At 43.2% G+C, this 20,322-nt stretch overlaps 1 protein-coding gene across 2 annotated transcripts in view; it reads right to left on the bottom strand.

The window, feature by feature from the left end:
- GALNT13 (polypeptide N-acetylgalactosaminyltransferase 13) overlaps positions 1-20,322 on the bottom strand; it is a 143,734-nt gene that overhangs the window by 83,447 nt on the left and 39,965 nt on the right. For both annotated transcript variants that reach the window (XM_033165124.1, XM_033165134.1), the window contains exon 3: positions 5,538-5,706. In XM_033165124.1, the coding sequence (XP_033021015.1) occupies positions 5,538-5,706 (169 nt within the window). The remainder of the gene's footprint in view (positions 1-5,537; positions 5,707-20,322) is intronic.

Below are 20,322 nucleotides of genomic sequence, written 5' to 3'. Positions count from 1 at the left end.
AGGGTGACAAGAAATTTTCTGCACCGGGTACCACCTGACCTTCCTACGCCTGGGGGGGGGGGTGACAATTTTTTTTTTTGCCCCGGTTACCAATTTACCTTGCTACGCCCCTGCTGTCAAATAACAAATGCAAGTGATGCACATAAAGTTCACCTGCAATCTGAGCAATGAGCTGAAGCAAACAGCCTGGTGCAGTCAAAAGCAGAAAAGGCAAGATAAAAATACAGAATCTTTATATTGACTGTGGTTCTCTGTGCCTCAAATTTGAGTTGCCTACAAGCAGAGTAGGGACTGTAAATCAATACAGATTGTCTGCTGTGATGAATTTTTTGATCACAGGAATGCAGTGTGAAGAAGGAAAGGCTTTTGGTTTCGATTAGAGATAAGTGGATCCCTCTTATCCCACCATTTCACTATGCCTTGGGTTCTGCTCCAGTTGTTTTCTGGAATGTTGAAACAATATATTTTATGCATGTACGCACAAGCATGCACACAAACTCTCTCTCACCTACCACTTCCGCACAGGATCTTAAATTTTTTTTTTAATGTTGCCTTTCTGAAAGAATTGAAATTCTAGAAATTTATATAAAAAACAGAAACAGAAAGAACCATTGGCTGTGACGTTTCATTAATTCAAAATTCCAAAACTCAGGGGGAGAAATTAGGAAGAGTAGAATACTGCAACAGTCTAGACAAGATAACTTTCTCCTCTGTTTACAAATATCAAAATTTCTGCCAATAGCATATCTGTGTCTCTTGTGGATAATATATAAAATCCGTCTCAATATCTCCACACCATCTCACTCCAATGCTCCCGTATCTAAAGGAAATAAGACAGAATCCTGTTAAACCAAAAAATGGAAGATTCAGCCTTTCCCGACAGTAGAGATAGAACCCAGAGAGAACAACAATAAATACTAGTCAAGGTCCCCAGTTGTGGGGTTCCGCAGGGCTCAATCCTACCCCCCACGTTGTTTAACATCTACATGAAACTGCTGGGTGGGGTTCTGCAGAAGTTTGGAGTACGTTGTCAGCAGTATGCTGATGACACCCATCTCTATTTCTCCGTTACATCTGCAGGTGAGACAGTGGAAGTGCTGGACCAGTGTCTTGCCCCGGTAATGGACTGGATGAGAGCCAATAAACTCAATCCAGATAAGACTGAGCACTATTAGTGGGTGGTTCCCTAGACCAGATGGGTGGGAGATCGCCTGCTCTTGCTGGGGTTACATTTCCAAAAGTAAATGGAAAAAAACCAGTTACAAAAAAGCTAATATGTATTATTTATTTTCCACTATACAGTCAAAGAACTCAAGAGTGACACTTTATGCTAACAATAAAGCCAGTTAGTAGACTAGACTGAGAAAATGCGTTGTGCCCCAAAACTAGCTGATAGCCTTAGGGGAGATTTGAAGGCTATTCCCAGGACGAAACCCAACACTATAACCACTACATCACAACAAGCAGCTTCAAATGCCAAAATCTCTGTGTAGTTCATGTATCATTAGAACCCTCCTGGGGGCTGGAATTCTATCCTGGTTTAAGGGTTCCATGCCACACCCACCTTTAGAAAAGCTGCCAGCCAGCCAGCCTCCTCCTACTGTATGTTACCACCCTAGTATTTATAGATGGCATAGTGGCAGCTGAAGTAGAGACATTAATGGGTGAGACAAAAACAAGCTAGGCTACCATTCATGTGCCACCATCCACTTCCTGTGGTAGCCAGAAAGAGCTATATTCCCCCTGGGGTGAAGTATTGTGCTATAGATTAGGCTATAAAACAGGATGGGGAACCTGTGGCCCTCCAGATGTTGGTAGACTACAACTCGTACCAGCCCCAGGCATCAGGGCAAATGGTTGTGGAGGATGTGAGCTGTAGTCCAGCAACATCTGGAAGGCTATCTGTGTGGTAGCAAAAGCAGAGCTCCAGCTTTTTCAATAAGCAAGGTAGCTGTTTGGAGACATGAGGCCCTTTCCACACCAAAGGGCCCTAGATTTGTCTTGACTTGTCTGCTGGTCAAACCCTAAGGGCTATGTAAGTGAAGAATTGCCTTGAAGATGATACAGCAGCCTCTGACATGAATAAAGCGTGTCATTTCTTCCCTGAAAATCTAATTTACTATTGTAGTGCTTTAGAATACGTGCCGACAACACGTATTACATAGTGCGACTGATACCACGTGACACATCAAGGCAATTAAAAAAGTCTCCCCTGCTCTCTCTTCATGCTGATCATACTAATATTCAATATCTCTGTACATATTAGTTAGAAGGAATGTTTTCTGTGACACCTATTGAATTACTAGCCATTGCCAGAATTATCTTTCTCTGCTGATGCAGAACACCTACAGTGACATTGCTATATCTAAATGGGAAGAGCATGCAAAATGTGTTCCACGCATTACAAGAAGTGTCAGATTCCATGTAATGACAACAAAGCAGAACTGGACAGGGCTGCTAGAGGTGTTGTCACCTCAAAATGGAAGGCGCTTTAATTCTCACAACGTAATTCTCACAATGTATCACAACGTAATATAGAAAGCCTTAAAAACCTCAAATGTTTTGGAGTTGCAGGACACTGTTAATACACATTTGCATGTTTGCAAGTTTACAGATGGATTGTGCACACTCCTCTGGCTTCAATTAACAGTTCCAGTCAACCACTGAAAGCAATGCAAAGCCCCAACTCAGTATGGAATAATCAACAAGCATTCTCTGCAACCTCACTCCCATTCCCAGGTCTGCATAATCCAAATGAATACACATGCTTGCTAACCATTCATCAGCAAATTACCTGCTGCAGTTCCTTCAAGATGCCTGTACGATGATATCTGCACGTATGCTCTAATCTTCTGACTACCTTAGCACTTACACTTTACGTCTGGCTCTGCTTGCCAGGCATATATGGCATTTTCTAGCCCTCCGATTTAGTGCTACCCTTGTCTCTTGCAGCTCTTACAACCTCTCAACTGGGCTTCAGTCTCCTCTCCAGCCCAGATCTACTCCTAACCCCAGCTAAGCTAGTGCTACCATAACCCATCACAGGCAAGGACATAGCTGCTACTTTCATGCGAAACAAAACACACACAAAATCCCTACAGCTTGCAATTTCTATTCTAGAGAAATTTTGTAAACTGTGAAGTGGACCCTAACCTAGGTCAATTAAGAGTACTGACCTAGAAGTTGCCAGATTCTGCAACAATCACTAGGGCTGCCATATGTCCGGGTATCAGAAGGTCATAACTACATACCTATTCTAACTGACATATTCAAGTGTTCTTTACAGCCTGGATTGTCATTTGTTACTGCTGTCAGAAGCTCCTCTAATTGGCTGTATTCTAATTGAGTGTTTTTTATTGGTTGTTCTTATGTTTTTATCTTTGTTGGATTTATGATACTTCGTAATTTTGATTTGATGGGCATTTTCTAGAAAGGCGGTTTAAAAATACAGTGGTGCCTCGCAAGACGAAATTAATTCGTTCCACAAGTCTTTTCGTCTTGCGGAAATTTCGTCTTGCGAAGCACGGTTTCCCATAGGAATGCATTGAAACTTAATTAATGCGTTCCTATGGGAAAAAACCAGTCGGGGCCGGGTGTCGGGAAAGCGAGCGGGGAGAGCGGTTACTTACAGTACTGTAGTGAGCGGCGGTGGCGGGAGGAAGCCGGGTGTGGGGAGGGCGATGGGGAGCGCGGGGAAGGCGAGCAGGAGGAAGCCGGGTGTCGGGACTGCGATGGGGCAGCGCGCGGAGGGCGAGCAGGAGGAAGCCAGGTGTCGGGACTGCGATGGGGCAGCGCGCGGAGGGCGAACGGGAGGATCCAGGCGTGGGGAAGGCGATGGGGAGCGCGGGGAAGGCAAGCAGGAGGAAGCCAGGTGTCGGGACTGCGATGGGGCAGCGCGCGGAGGGCGAGCAGGAGGATCCAGGCGTGGGGAAGGCGATGGGGAGCGCGGGGAAGGCAAGCAGGAGGAAGCCAGGTGTCGGGACTGCGATGGGGCAGCGCGCGGAGGGCGAGCAGGAGGATCCAGGCGTGGGGAAGGCGATGGGGAGCGCAGGGAAGGCAAGCAGGAGGAAGCCAGGTGTCGGGACTGCGATGGGGCAGCGCGCGGAGGGCGAGCAGGACGAAGCCAGGTGTCGGGACTGCGATGGGGCAGCGCGCGGAGGGCGAGCAGGAGGATCCAGGCGTGGGGAAGGTGATGGGGAGCGTGGGGAAGGCAAGCAGGAGGAAGCCAGGTGTCGGGACTGCGATGGGGCAGCGCGCGGAGGGCGAGCAGGACGAAGCCAGGTGTCGGGACTGCGATGGGGCAGCGCGCGGAGGGCGAGCAGGACGAAGCCAGGTGTCGGGACTGCGATGGGGCAGCGCGCGGAGGGCGAGCAGGAGGATCCAGGCGTGGGGAAGGTGATGGGGAGCGTGGGGAAGGCAAGCAGGAGGAAGCCAGGTGTCGGGACTGCGATGGGGCAGCGCGCGGAGGGCGAGCAGGAGGAAGCCAGGTGTCGGGACTGCGATGGGGCAGCGCGCGGAGGGCGAGCAGGAGGATCCAGGCGTGGGGAAGGCGATGGGGAGCGCGGGGAAGGCAAGCAGGAGGAAGCCAGGTGTCGGGACTGCGATGGGGCAGCGCGCGGAGGGCGAGCAGGAGGATCCAGGCGTGGGGAAGGCGATGGGGAGCGCGGGGAAGGCAAGCAGGAGGAAGCCAGGTGTCGGGACTGCGATGGGGCAGCGCGCGGAGGGCGAGCAGGAGGATCCAGGCGTGGGGAAGGCGATGGGGAGCGTGGGGAAGGCAAGCAGGAGGAAGCCAGGTGTCAGGACTGCGATGGGGCAGCGCGCGGAGGGCGAGCAGGAGGATCCAGGCGTGGGGAAGGCGATGGGGAGCGCGGGGAAGGCAAGCAGGAGGAAGCCAGGTGTCGGGACTGCGATGGGGCAGCCGCGGAGGGCGAGCAGGAGGAAGCCAGGTGTCGGGACTGCGATGGGGCAGCGCGCGGAGGGCGAGCAGGAGGATCCAGGCGTGGGGAAGGCGATGGGGAGCGCGGGGAAGGCAAGCAGGAGGAAGCCAGGTGTCGGGACTGCGATGGGGCACTGCGCGGAGGGCGAGCAGGAGGAAGCCAGGTGTCGGGACTGCGATGGGGCACTGCGCGGAGGGCGAGCAGGAGGAAGCCAGGTGTCGGGACTGCGATGGGGCAGCGCGCGGAGGGCGAGCAGGAGGAAGCCGCGTGTAGGGAGTTCGATGGGGAGCGCGGGGAGGGCGATCGTTAGTGAGCGGCAAGCAGGGAGGGCCAGCGCAAGCGGGAGGGTTCTTCTTACAGTGGTACCACGCAAGACGAATGCCTCGTCTTGCGAAGCACGACCATAGAGAAATTCGTCTTGCGGGTCAACCAAAAAATCGCAAAACCCTTTCGTCTTGCGAGTTTTTCGTTGTGCGAGGCATTCGTCTTGCGGGGTACCACTGTATCCAAAATAAATATGATAATAAAATAAATATGATTAGAAATATTGGGAATGTCAATGCAACACACTGCAAAACCAAGCCAGATGTGTAAACTTACCCCTCTAGTCTTACATCAGGCAAACTTCTGTTGAATGCAATCATGTCACTGGCCATAAGATTAAATTGGTTGATTTTAAAGAGTTCTTTCATTTTTTCCTGATCATCTTTGGGGATGACAACTGCCTTTCCCATCTCTCCAGGTCCTTCTTGGCTTCTTGACATAACAGCTGTAACAGAAGACATCAAGAAAAAGCACACCCTTAACCATTCTGCATTGTTCTCATCATGTACAGACTTTCAATCTATTATTTTCTGGGTCTAATGTACGAAGCCACGAGTTTATCTCTTCTTCTTGTACATTCAGGTCCATATTTCATAAGGCTGCAGTCAGATCAATAAAAATGAGAGTTTGGGGAACACGTTTTCTTTTACCAGCATTCTGTGATGAAGTCATTACTTAAACTACTTATTCACATTCCATCCCTTCAATGAGTTCAGGTTTATATGCATAATTTTATCCCATGTTATCCTTGCAGCAACCATGTGGTGTCATAGTCCCAAGAGAAATCCCCACCTGTGGCAGCCCTGGAAGGGAAGCCTCCACTGGTCACAATGGGAGCTTTGCTTTAAAGACTAACAGCAACTTCAGGGATGAGGTGATGGAACCACGACAAAGGAGGAAAGGGTTGAATCCACCCTCATCCTCCTCATCCCCCCCCAGGTCCCTAAGCACCTACCATTTATTTCTCTCTCCCTTTAGTTTTAATATTTTTTATTGATTAGTCAAGAAGCACCAATGTAACAAAAAGGAAGAACACAAAGAATCAAAACAGAGAACCATAAAACGTCACCTCCTGCTAGGACAACAGTACCAAAGTACAGTGCCTCTCCAAAGGAACAATAAAGTATTGACACACCTGCATCTGCTAGTTCTAGTTTTAAAGGAGAAGGAAAAAACCACAATGCAACTTCAAAATGTGTTACTCCAGTAGTAGTTTGGTCCTTCAAGCGATCATATTCAATATGCCTTGGACTTCGCATCTGCACCCACAAGTTTCTCAGGGATAGACAATGTAAAGGGAAATGTTTGATAATACCCCAGGCGTTGTCTTCTTTATATAGTGAACAGAGAATGTTTCTGCTTGCCCAAAGGCTGCATCCCCAATTTTTTACCAGTTCCCTCTACCAAGTGCAGCTGTACCTGAGGATTGAAGAACTCACCAGAATTGTATGTTACATGGTACAAGGGAGCATTTATTGAAAAAAAAAAGATATTTGTCTTTGTTTGAATTTATTTATGCACTGCAAGGACCTAGGGCAGGATACATACATTCAATAAAACATATTTAAAAACAATAAAGCATCACTTAAAATAAGGGAAACTAAAAACTAAAAAAAAAACCCTAAACAAAAAACATAAACTAAAGAGAAAGAAAAAAAGAAAGAATAGTTTTTAAGCTTAAGGAAATTCACAAAAAACTACATTTCCAACATGGGTTGCCATGCGTCTGAACATTTCAGCACTTTCTGCTTCTGATGGCCAAATCACGAACGTATGGCAACCGTACTTAAAACCGTAATTGAAGCACACACAAAATATTACAGTGGAAGCCAATCGAAACTGATTCTTCTGCCCTATTTAAAAAAAAATCAACGGGACAAAAAGGTTCATCTTGATGAAATAACAAAAGTGCAATGACAGTGCCAGATGCATCTCCAAGGGGAAGGATTTCTAATAACAGGGGAGCCACCACAGAAAAGGCCCTCCAATGTGCCACGACCACTTAATCATCAAAGGGCTTCCCCTGCTGACCTGAACATTCAGGTAGGTTTCTATGGGAGGAGGAGCTCCTTCGGATATTTGGGCCCTCAAGTTATTTAGGGCTTTGTATATACACAAACAAGGGATATACACAAACTTTATGATATAAATAAGTAACTGTAGCATGTTTGGAATTTGTTGAGTTTATGCTTCCTCCACGTGTTAGTTCTAGTCCCCCCTGGTTCATGCCACATTTGCAATGCAGCTTTCAGTATCAAACTGGTTGCACATGATTTGCTTGAAAAAAGTGAAAACAAAACAAAACAAAAAAATTCTTTCCAGTAGCACCTTAGAGACCAACTAAGTTTGTTCTTGGTATGAGCTTTCGTGTGCATGCAAGAACAAACTTAGTTGGTCTCTAAGGTGCTACTGGAAAGAATTTTTTATTTTGTTTTGTTTTGACTACCCACCTGTAATTGACTACCCACGGCTACCCACCTGTAATTGAAAGAAGTGCTAAGAGCCTTGCCCCTCCCTGCTCATGCAGACAAGGTGGAGACAGAGGACTTATACAAAAAGGTGTTAAGGGCTGCACTATTCCTTGGAACCTCCAAAATGCCCCTTTGGAAACATCCACAGAACTTGTTGGAGTGTTCATTGAGTGAGCATTGCATAGGATCCTGTGAACAGTGCTTCTGGGACTTGGATGGGGAGCAAATGCACATATTTCAAGAGAAGTAGAGGCAGCCAAACAAGAGCAGGAGAGAAAAAAACAATCCTGAAAACAGATTGTGAGTTTTGAGTGAGCTATAGTTCTTTAAATTTTAACAAATATTATCTTTTATTAACTTTTCTGTAATGCATGCACACTATAAACCGATTACTAAAAAACAGACAGCAGTAATTTCATTGATATCACTAACTAAATTTAATTGTTCTCATATATGACATTCAGCCCAGACATTCAACAGCTTAGTTTTTGTTCATTTTCATCCACTCCTGGCTTGCTTGTTAAATAACGCTGCAAACAGAATTACAATGCACAGATACATCATTATCAGCTAATGAACAGTGCAGCTAATGAGAAACTGAGCATCAGCATGCAACTTACTCTTTTTATCTTTTCAGGCTCGTTTAGTGAGCAGCTTCCTTACTATTGACAGTCTGTACATATGTGACAAAATCAGTTGTACATAACTTACTTATAGAATAGTTGCAACTAATCATCCTGTATAGCAGGTATGAGAAACCTCTGGCCCATGGAGTAAAATCTGGCCTGCAAGTGTTCCTAATTTGTCCCATGGGGCTGTTTCCCCCTGCCATGCAAACCTGTCCCACACCTGACATCATATGATGTCATGCGTGGGGAATGTGAAGCCATAGCTGAAAAGGAACATTTGGAGTGTTATTGGAGCATTCTCTTGATTCTTTTACTTTCAGGGCCAAATGCAAGGTACGTGTGATAAAAGAGCTCCAAACCAATGCCAGCACATTCATGCTGCAAGTATTTCATATAAGGCCAACCTGGCCAACTCATAATAATTTGTTCATATACCAGTGCACTTGCGTGCATGGGCATATATCTTGCACTGGTATTCACAGGGGGAAAAAACTAATTTTGGTTAATTAGCAATACTACTCTGGGATATTTACTGGATGAAATTATCCTAGACAACTGAGTACAACAGGTAGGATTGTGTTGACTATAACTGTTTTGCTAACTCTGTGGAATTTAACAATGACCAACAAGCATTAGTGTGTGCATGCTGCTGAGAGTTAGCAACAATCACATGAGAACTGAAATATTTATTTATGAGGGAATATAATGGCTTTTGCTGTGGGAAATGCAGATGCATACATACACAGATCAAAAAGCTTATACAGTATGTACACACACACACACACACACACACAGTATATATATATACATTACATAGGCAGCCCATCCATGTTGTCAGGACTATTTTCTTATTATTAAGGAAATAGGAAAAGAGAAGTCGGAAGGCAGAAAATTGCCTTATATACAGAGAGACAAGGTGGAGTCCTAAGGACCCAGAATAACTGAAGGCAGAGAGAGATAGAAACAGAAAGAGAAAAGCTCATTTGCAAAGCACACACTTTCGTGGTCTAGCAAGAGAGTGAAATTGGGAAAATAAAGGAGTCAACATGAAGCTAGAGAAAAGCTATATTTACTTGTCTGGTGGTAGGAAGGAAACAGAGGCAACACAAACTCTAGTTCTGCTGAGACTCATAACACTACATGAAGAACGATAGCAAGGCTAGATGGAATTGACAGGGGCTTATCATTTTAGATAATCCTTTCGTCTGTCAAAAGCGGCATGCTCCAACCAGAGCGGCTCATCATCCAACCTCAGGGTGTCTCTCCCTTATCGTCAACCATCAGCTCTTGGGATTCGTGTCAGAAAACTAAAAAGCATTCCCCTTTAGAAAGGCACATCAGAACGTCTTGACTAATTCTGTAGAAAATAACAAATAGGGAAGGATGTAACTAAGGTATTTAAAGAAAAAGAGGGAAATGAGCTAACTCTAGCAGCAGTCCATGGGGATAGGTATCTGAAAAAAGAAGCATGGAATGTTCCCCAAAAGCTGAACAAATTGGGGATGCAACATGCAGACAACTATAGGAAAAACCTATCATGAACTTCACCCTGAATAAGAAAGGGCATTTCACAAAGGGTCGAGGTGACATTAGCATCATTATGTAACAAAATTTGTTAGTTCTTTTATATACTGTATTTTTCGCTCCATAAGACGCACTTTTATCCTCCTAAAAAGTAAGGGGAAATGTCTGTGCAAAAGATGCTGCACAACTGTGAGCTGATCCTCAAAAAACAGGGCTTTTTCCTTTGCAAAAGAAGCTGCACAACTTTGAGCTGATCCTCAAAAGGCTTTCCCCCTTTCCTCCTCTAAAAACTAGGTGTGTCTTATGTTCAGGTGCATCTTATGGAGTGAAAAATATGGTAGTTTTCAAATTGTCAATTCATTTGGGAGCCTAATGCATTCCTTTAAAAATGAGACCAATTAGATAATTATACCAAATTTCAACATTCAGATGACAACTTTATTGACTGAAACCAATGTTGATTGCATGACAAATTCTAGTTTGAGTCTAGATACAGTTGACAATGGAGGTGGGTAATAGCAGCAGAAGGAACAACAACCCAATAAGGTTGTTGTAAGCTTTGCTGAGATGATGCATGTGTGCAACATATTCATATGTACTGAATACTTGACATTCTTTGTGCAAATTTTGTCGTAGCAACAATTGTTACTGAGATTGCACCAAGACTGTGTTGCTCCCACAGCAGTCTGACCTAACTGCAGCAATTACATTGAGCTTAAGCAGTAAAGCATTTGCAAACACAGGAATAACATATATAGAAGGTTATTACTATATGCTAACGAACAATCATCTAATAAAGTTATGCAGAGAAGACCTTAAGCAACATAAAGGGATAAGGGTGGCGCTGTGGTCTAAACCACAGAGCCTAGGGCTTGCTGATCAGAAGGATGGCGGTTTGAATCCCCACGACGGAGTAAGCTCTCGTTGCTCGGTCCCAGCTCCTGCCAACCTAGCAAGTCAAAAGCACGTCAAAGTGCAAGTAGATAAATAGGTACGGCTCCGGCGGGAAGGTAAACAGCGTTTCCATGTGCTGCTCTGGTTCACCAGAAGCAGCTTAGTCATGTTGGCCACGTGACCCGGAAGCTGTCTGCGGACAAACGCCGGCTCCCTCAGCCTATAGAGGAAGATGAGCACGCAACCCCAGTTGTCCGCAAATGGACCTAACGGTCAGGGGTACCTTTACCTTTACTAAAGTTATACTAAACTGACAGAGCACATTTTAGCAAAATGCTTTTATGTTTTAGATGTGTGCTAAATAAAGTAGTAAACTTTAAGCCAACTTTTGAACAGCTGGGGGCCTGCCTAGATATTTTCTGTCTTTAGCTTTCCAAATCTGCTCATTAGTAATGACCATGTCTATAAAAGTATGCATTTTGACTACCACATTGTAGACAAAAGAAATTTATTGGGTAGTGAAATAATCATTGTGTTTTTAAGCAGACCACACTGATTTAAACTGTGGTACATATTTTCAGCCTTTTAAGAAGACTCATGCAGGTCGATACTGAAAACCCAGAGCACAACCTTTTGTCTGCTGGTACTTACAGATTACAAGAAATATAACAGTAGGAAAGTGAAGCTATTTCTCCAGTAATGATCTAAATGAGCTGTGAATTACCTAGATGAAATGAATGCAGTAAATGAAACACACTATCATTTTGCTAAGCAGACTATGTAGTAGTATTGGTAAACTGCAACAGTAATTACCACATTCTTTCATTTTAAAGATTTGTGTGTGGCTCCCCACACAGAGTGTTCAATGTGACATTGAAGTGAAAAATACATGTAGCAAAACACTCACACTTTATTTTCATTGCCTCCCTGCTCAAAAGGTTTTTTTAAAAAGAGGTAGTCTTTGTCTACAACTTTGGCCCATTTAGTGCAATGGTAACATCACAATTTTTAGTACACATTGTAGAAATTCATGCAATCCTTTGAGAGGGAGTGGTATTCTGTTGCAAGGAGGCAAAACAGATGCAACTCTGGTTGGCAGAACTGACTATAATATTAAAAAGCATTATTTCCTTAAACAGTCACTTGGGTAAGTTGATGTCCCCCAACCTTCAATCATCTTGAATTTCAGAAAGCACTTGCCTCATGAAGAGAAAGGCAGATTCAGTTGTTCAGTACTGAAGGAGGAAAAACTCTAGATATGCTGATCACATATGTGTGATACTAGTGAAACGGCTTTTGTTTAAGTGCTGTTGTCAGCTTTCCATGATCATCTTGCTGACCACTGTGAGAACAGGACACTGGACTATATGGGTCGTTGGCCTGATCTAGTAGGACTCTTTTTCATCTTTATACCTTAATGGATAAATAAATAATCATTCTAAATGGTCTACTTCACATATTAAAATAGAGTCTCAGCAATCTTCAGTTCATTGCTAATGGAAAAGCAGTGAAGCAGTTCTATAGCAACCCTAGCCATAAAAAAGAGCTATAATCAAGGAGGTGGATCCTTTAAAGTATCAAGCCAGTATAGCACAGAAAAAGGCCAATTCTGATGCCCCCCACAAAAAACCCCCTCATAATTTATTTCTACTATCCATGCCAGACCTAGATGGGTAGACTCAGAACAGGGTTGGGGAACCTGTGGCTCTCCATAATTTTGCTGGACCACAACTCTCATAACTCTGATGATTGGTTATGTTAGCTGGGGCTGATGAGAGATGGAGTCTAAATCTATTGGTAGATCTCTGGATGAACAGCAAATATTTCTGACTCTCAACTGCTGAACTATAGCACCAGCAAAATTACTCCATTCTCCCAAATTAAACTGCTGAAATTTAGAAATATGCGGGTAACCAGAAGTAGATTCTTTTTGTGTGGGAGCACTGTAAGCTCCATTCAGTTCTGTTACTTGAAACAAATTCCTGGGCTTGGGATTCCTTGTGTCTTCTGCAACAGGGTCCGGTGTGTGGGTCTCAAGGTTCTGGTAAAAAAACACCAAAGTAAAGCCCACTTTGGATCTTGAAGTCTGGCCATCCTTAAACTAGAGAACACGTTCACTGTTAACGAGTCAGGAGGACTGTCATCCCTCAGATGTTTACATCTTGGCACAGGAACCATTACTAAATGCATACTTGTCTCTGTACCTTATATTCCATATCATACAGCCCTTCCTGTCCTTAAGACCTGTGCTATTTTTCCCAGAGTGCTCCCTCTGAGTAGGCTGGTCAATAGGAGAGGATTCACAGCACCAAGTACAAAACAGTAAAGGTCAGTAGGCTAGGAGCTCCAGCTCAAGTATGGTCAAATTCATAGCCGGATATGGTCTTTATAGTTTAGCAAGATGTTTATATCTGAACCAGACCAAACAGCTAAAATACGGTTTATGGGAAAGTGCCTGCATTAGGCTCATTTTCTTTCACCTTTAGGAGCAAATCAAAGGCTTCTATTTTAGAATTAACCATATTTTGAGTGTCATGTGAATGGTAATGATGAGACAATAGGACAAAGATTCATCTAATGTGGTTATGTAATCCTCAAGATGTCTGTAAGGTTTGTAGTTTTTATAAACAAACACTAAAGTTGCAGGCATTTTATTTAAAGGAACTGTTTATGTTTAACACATTCTGAAATCTCTAACCCTCGGAATGCTCACTATGGACGTGGACAGCATGTAAAATAATTTTAGAGCTGAATGCCCAGAATTTCCTGCACAGTTAAATAAACTGTTACATATTAACTACTCCCCAGGCTTTCATAATGACATAGTAAAGACATTATTTATGGAACTTATCAGTAACTAGTTTGCTGAAGCCAGAAAAGTAAATCTTTAAAGCAGCATTGTTCTCGGTTTCAAATCTACATTTCCTTTCCCAAGTAAGCTTCTGTATCTTAAAATATATATATATATATATTTAAAAAGGCAATGGTCTAAAAACTACACACGAGTGAATAATTTTGCCCCATTTCATCAGTAGCAAATAAACAGCCTTCCCCAGCACTTCAGCCTCCCCTTCTGCTACAAGTAATTACAGAATCATAGGATTGTAGACTTAAAAGGCACCCCAAGGGTCATTAATGCAGGAATCACAGCTAAAGAATCCCTGGCAAATGGCTGCCCAACCTCTGTTTCCAAACCGCCAGAGAAGCAGAGTCCATTATCTTCCAAAGGCTGTCCATTGTACTGCCAAACAGCTCCTGTCATCGGAAAACTATTCCTCATGTTGAGTCAGAATCTCCTTTCTCATCGTTTGAATCCACCGGTTCATGTCTTGCCCCCCCTGGGAGCAGCGGAAAACAAACTTTCGCAAGCAACCTTGCATGGCATTCACATGACAACAGCAATTTCATAGGAGGCAGATCAATTATCTGCATCCTCTCGAATGCAACAGGATTATCTGGCAAATAAGGGTGCTTGGGGTCAGGAATAAAAGAAAATGTATGAAAGCTTATCATAATGGATTACGATGTGAATGTGGAATTAGTGCAGGTTAAAGCACAGATATACCCTATATCAAAGCAAATTGTATTATTTCCATTCAATATGAAACAACAATTTTTAACCCTGCATATTACACCATTATCTGGCAGCACCTGCTCACTAAATATATGCCGCTGCTGCTCCCATCCCTTCAATGTAGTGTATACACAGAGGACTAGGTTCAGATATAGGAAGTCCAGGTTAAAATTCCCGCTCATCCACAGAATTCAATGGTCGGTCTCCAAAAGATCCCAGTTTTTCTGACTGTGCTCTGGTTATCTCTTCCCCACCACCACCACCCTGAAGAACAACTGAACAAATTCCCTCTTAGTTCTACTAAATGACACAGTATCTAAATGACAACCCCTTGTAGATTGATAACTGATGCAGAAGGCTCACTGTAGGGGGACAGTAAATTCATTCTCATTCCTAATTGTAGTTGCTTCCCTTCATCCTACACAAAGTCAGTGGAATGTGAAATTGACTCGACTTGATTGCAAGCATCTTCTTGCCAGGTCAATTTACTGTCAAGGGAAACCTTTTTTCTCTCTTTTTCTTTTAAGAATACCAGGGGGCATAGCTGAGAGAAAGTGGGAACCTTGCACTATATTTTCCTCTCTCTCTTTTTTTAAAAGTACTATGCATGCAGATGTATCTCTATATGAACAGGCACCCACCCTTGATTTTTTGAAAAAATAAAAAACCCTCTACAAATACTACTAAGGCGATGCTAGATAATGTGAATAGAAACAGGTGCTTTGACATGGCCACTATTAAATACATACCTGTTTTACATATGCACAAACATTGCTACTGCAGCAGTGCTGGTGGTCATGCTGCTGGAAGCTAGCTTTTTTTCTTCGTCGTCGGGGTTCTTACTGAAGTGCTACAGTAGGGGTGGGGAACCTCAGGCCCAGAGTCTAAATGCAGCCCTCCAAGCTGCTCTGGCCCTCATGTCATTCCCTTGGTGAACCCCTTAACCTCCTTGATGGTTTTGGGCCATTCCATTGTCACGGGTGGGACACTTTGACCATGTTTTTTGGTATTCACACATGTGTAACAATGTAAATATACATAAAAATTAACAACCAAAATTTAAACTATGTTCTTAATAAGATGCTGAACATTTTACTAATTTTTTATTATTTTTATGGATATTTTTGACAATTTTATTAAATGTTAAAAGTATTGTTACGGGTGGGACAAAAAAAAGGACATGGAGCTTGAGATAAGTTTGATTTATGGAAAAACTCTGAGTTGGGAGGTGAATCAATGATAAACTCAGCATATCTATTTAAATCAATGTTTATTGGTTACAACTATGCAATCAGGAATTAAGTTTAAGAAATTTAACGATACAAAATTAAGGAAAAAATGCTGTCACGGGTGGGACAATCATCAGAAAACTTTTAACTTGAACACTTCTGTGAAGACTACATGGGTGGACTTTTGAAAAGAAGGTCCATAAAATAAACTTCTTTTGTCTTTAGCTTTTAAAAAAATGGTTAGACTGCACATTTGGAATCTTCCTCACCAAAGTCCAGCGCTCATCTAGCATTCTTATCAGGCTCATTTTTCATGGAATGGCCCTTTTGGCCTGGCTGGAATGCATCCTTCAACCGTGATGCCATCTACTTCCTTGAAAGGGGGTGTTTGTGTGGGTGTACACACACCTCTGGCTTTTGCACAGTTGGAATATAGCCTCATGCTAAGGTTGGCAAAGCACCACATTTCAGAAATTCCCCCCGGACGTCACTTCTGCCTTTGAAATACTGGTAATGTCCAGAGAAATCCAGATGTATGGCAGCCCTAACTCATGCGCTATGTCCTATGCTGTTCCACAGGATCCCCCAATGCTCAGAAGCAGCTTTTCAGGAAGCCTGAAAGGCTTTACTGGGTATGAAGGAAAGGTGAAACCAGGTGCCCCGCTTTGAAGAAGTGTAAGTGTTTTCCCTTAGTGTAAAGCCTCTGTTACATACAAGCTATAAGCCTCAAGCAAATTATGATAAATTTTGCAACTTCTCCTTTCAACTAACATCAAAAAGATGCAGTATAGAGTTGGGATAAGAACCTGAAACAGAAATATGTCCCGAACACACAAAGTGAAATTTCTTTCTTGTATCTCCACATGCAAGAGAGTCATCACGTTGGGAACAAACAAATGCTGAACAGGCAAACAGTCACGTTGTTACTGAGGTTCAATAAAATTGTATAAGCTATCGCTAAAATCGACAGATTTATCATTTTTATATGATCACTGCAAAACTAAAATTCTAACTAAGCATACTCTTCAAACATGCTTCAGGCACGTTCAAAACAGTACGATTTTTGGATGTATTTGTCTATTAAAAACAACCTCAAAGCAACAACAAAAAAATTAACGGTTCTTCTCTTCAATGACCTTTCAGTTCATGCAGGGATAACAGAGCTGACTCAAAGCATGTCTACAAAGGATGAAAATGTAACTTTCCATGTTCTCTGCCTGGAGACACATTTCATCATCTGTCACAGGAGAGAGTCTTCCTTTGAAGATGAAATATCACATTCACAAGGACTTATTACAAGCGCTGAGATTTTTGGCAAGTTGTAGAAGGAGAGAGTCACAGCATTTGAGGGGCTGAGAAGGAAAATTTGTCTTACCTGTGAATTTTCACTTTCTGCGGGACAAAGGCATGGCAGCCTTCACTTTTGGGAAAGCCCCTCCACTTGGTCAGAGGCAAGCTCAGACATCAAGCAGAGTGGTTCCCATAGACAGAAGGCCGTGCCAGAAGATGGAATAGAATTTGCTGCAGCAGGTAGCCCTGAACATGTAGCCTCTACAGAAACGACTGTAGGCCACACACCAAGCCCTACGTAGCACTTACAGACAGCAAAACTGCTATTTTTAAAAGCCACAGACTTCTTTGAAAGAGAAAATAGAGAGGGCAATAAATAAGTCTATCCCCAAGATTCTACCTAGCCTAAAACCCCAGAAAAACTATGTATTCATTCCACTAGGAATTCACCAACAAGACAAAATCGCCTTTCCCCAGCTATGCTAGAGTGCTGCAGCCTCCACTTTTAGGATGTTGAAGATCTTTAGGGTGGGTCCCAATATGCTTTATACCAGATCAAGTACCAAGTCTCAGGTGTATCCCATGTTTTGGGAAACAACCTTTCTTACAATGCTGCTTACAGTAATATATGATTGAAAACACATTTATAACAGTATAAACACGATTATAGTAAAACTGAAATAGAACTACAATTTTAAAAAAAATGGCAGCAGGTGATAACATTAAAATAGCACCAAGTCCAATAAAACCAGAGATCATGAAATAAAGCAGCAGCACAGCAACAGCACCCCAGTCAAAGTCCTAAGCATTATGAAATGCCAATGGTAAACAAATATAAGATTTCAGTGCCCACTTAAAAGGCCTGCAATGACAAAGCCTGTCCTAACTGGAAGAGAGCCCTCCCCTCCCCGAAAAGTGAGGCCACTGTCCATATGCTGCCAAGGTAGCAACTATCCATTAGGAGAGGAATCTTACTGTTACTTACCAATGGCTATTAGCCACAATCACTATATGGAACTTTTATGTTCAGTGTCAACATGCCAATGAATGCCAAGTGTCAAAGAGCAACAGCAGGAAAAGGTGACTGCCTTCAGGCCCTCTTTGTGGCCTTCCCAGGAGGCTCTGGTAGAGCAGTATAGGATTCAGGATGCTGCACACGATGCAGGCAAAATGTGGAGGAGAGAGGATTTTCAGGCTGCAGTCCTGCCTCCTCAGACTTTCCAGGCTGCAAGGCCATTTATTTATGTTTCTATTATAGGTTGATTAAGGCTACTGAGACATTCGGAGAAGGGGAAATAGCAACAGCAGGAGATTAAGATGATTATAGATTTTATTTAATAAAAAATACATCTTGCTCTTCCAGCCCAAATGGGACCTTCAAGGCTATAAAATAGATAAATGACAGAAACTAACTGGAGCCCAATAAGTAAACAACTACAAATCTCCTGCAGAACTGAGGCCATTGTTTCTCTGTGAAAAAGAGTCTCCTTTCTGTTTCAATCATTTCTAACAAGGCTTCTGTGGCACACTCAGATCAAGCCTTGAGGACACCTGTTTTTTCTCCTCCTCTTATTGACATTAGAATTAGAAGCAGATTTTCCATTCAGAAGTGATGCTAGAATCTGAGGATCTATCATGCCATTTACAGACATGACTTAAGGCCATTAATTTCAATGGGCCTACCCTGAGCAGGACTTAACTGAACACAACCCATAAGAACATGGGGTAGAATTCAATGTAACTCTAAGTGGGATATGGGCAAGCGGAATGAGGTCCACCCAAACAATAGGACATTTTCCCTCTCCTCCCTTTGTGCACACCCTCACACACATACCCTAAACCTGTTCTGGGCGTTCTGCCCACCAAAAAACACCACCTCCAGAGCAGATTTAGGTGGCACAGGGGTGGGGAGGAAGTGCTAGGGGGTGGAGGCAAAAGTCCCATTGTGCAAGCAGACCTCGTTCCGTGCACACAACAATTTAGTTAGTTGAATCCCACTCCCTAAAGGAGCCTGTTGAAACAGACTAATGGCCCAACTTGTACAGCACCCTGTTGTCACAGTGGCCAACCAGATTCCTGTGGGAAGCTGCAAAGATAATGACTAGCAGTTGCATTGGTCTTCCTTAGACTCGGAAGGCTGTATAGGTAATAGAGAGGAGGGTTTTTTTTCCTGGCTTGATGTACTTGATATGATTATACCTACGATTATATTAAAAGGGACGCGGGTGGTGCTGTGGTCTAAACCACAGAGCCTAGGGCTTGCCAATCAGAAGGCCGGCGGTTCAAATCCCTGTGACCCCTTGCTTGGTCCCGGCTCCTGCCAACCAACAGTTCGAAAGCACGTCAAAGTGCAAGTAGATAAATAGGTACCGCTCCAGCAGGAAGGTAAACAGCATTTCTGTGTGTTGCTCTGGTTCGCCAGAAGTGGATTAGTCATGCTGGCCACATGACCCAGAAGCTGTATGCCGGCTCCCTCGGCCAGTAAAGTGACCTTTACCTTTTTATTATTATATTAAGGCTAGGTACTTAAAAGAACTGAAATCCAGGGGGAAATTCAGTTGAGACGTTTTGAAGCACAATGCAGCAATATGTATATAAGCTCAATTTGTTCTTTATATCCACAAAGATGTAGTGGCCAAATGACCAGACCCCAGAATCGTGTAAAATAGTATATGGACTTGTGTTATATGCATATCAGACAAACTGATACCAATATCGTGGTCATGCTGTTTGGATAGTGTACACATGTTTATTTATTAGGTAATGTAAATGTAAGCTATTTAAAAATTTCTCATTCCACACAGTTAATCAATATTTCATCTTTAATTGGCAAATAAATGATGAAATGAACTGAAAATAATTTCAGCACATATACACCAACTAGAATTAAACTGGATTTTTGTGTTCATAAATTAAACGCGTAGTGATGAAGCATGTCAAGAAACGTTAATGCAATATTGAATGCTAGCTTTTATTTTAGCTTTCCTATTTCCCGGTTGCCTTTCTGTCATTACCAGCACTGTGTCTTTCTTGACACAGCTTATGCATAATGCAATTCCTAATTATCATCTCTGACTTATTTCATTTTATCCCAACACTAATATGAGGCACAAAATCAATCCTTTCTTGCTGAAAATCCTGATGGTTTTTTTTTCCAAGTGCAAAGAAAAAGAGGCAGCATTCAACTAAATAACTGTGCAAGTGGAATAGGAATCCCCCCCCCTCAACCACCCATGTGCTCTGCTCCGTCTCCAAATCTGCTCCAGAGGGTTGGGGAAACATCCAGTTTTCAGAAGGAAGAATGTGCCATTGCAGAAGCAGAAATTATTTCCCCGACAGAACGTTGCCCTTTGAATACAACCAGCGGCGTAGGAAACCTCTACGCTGTCCTGGGGTGGTGGTGCGGAGGCACCCCCCTGGGGGCAGGGCATCATGGCCCATGCGTTGTGA

This window comes from Lacerta agilis, chromosome 1, assembly GCF_009819535.1.
Source record: "Lacerta agilis isolate rLacAgi1 chromosome 1, rLacAgi1.pri, whole genome shotgun sequence".
Lineage (NCBI taxonomy): Eukaryota > Metazoa > Chordata > Lepidosauria > Squamata > Lacertidae > Lacerta > Lacerta agilis.
This window is presented reverse-complemented; position numbering and strand designations above follow the sequence as displayed.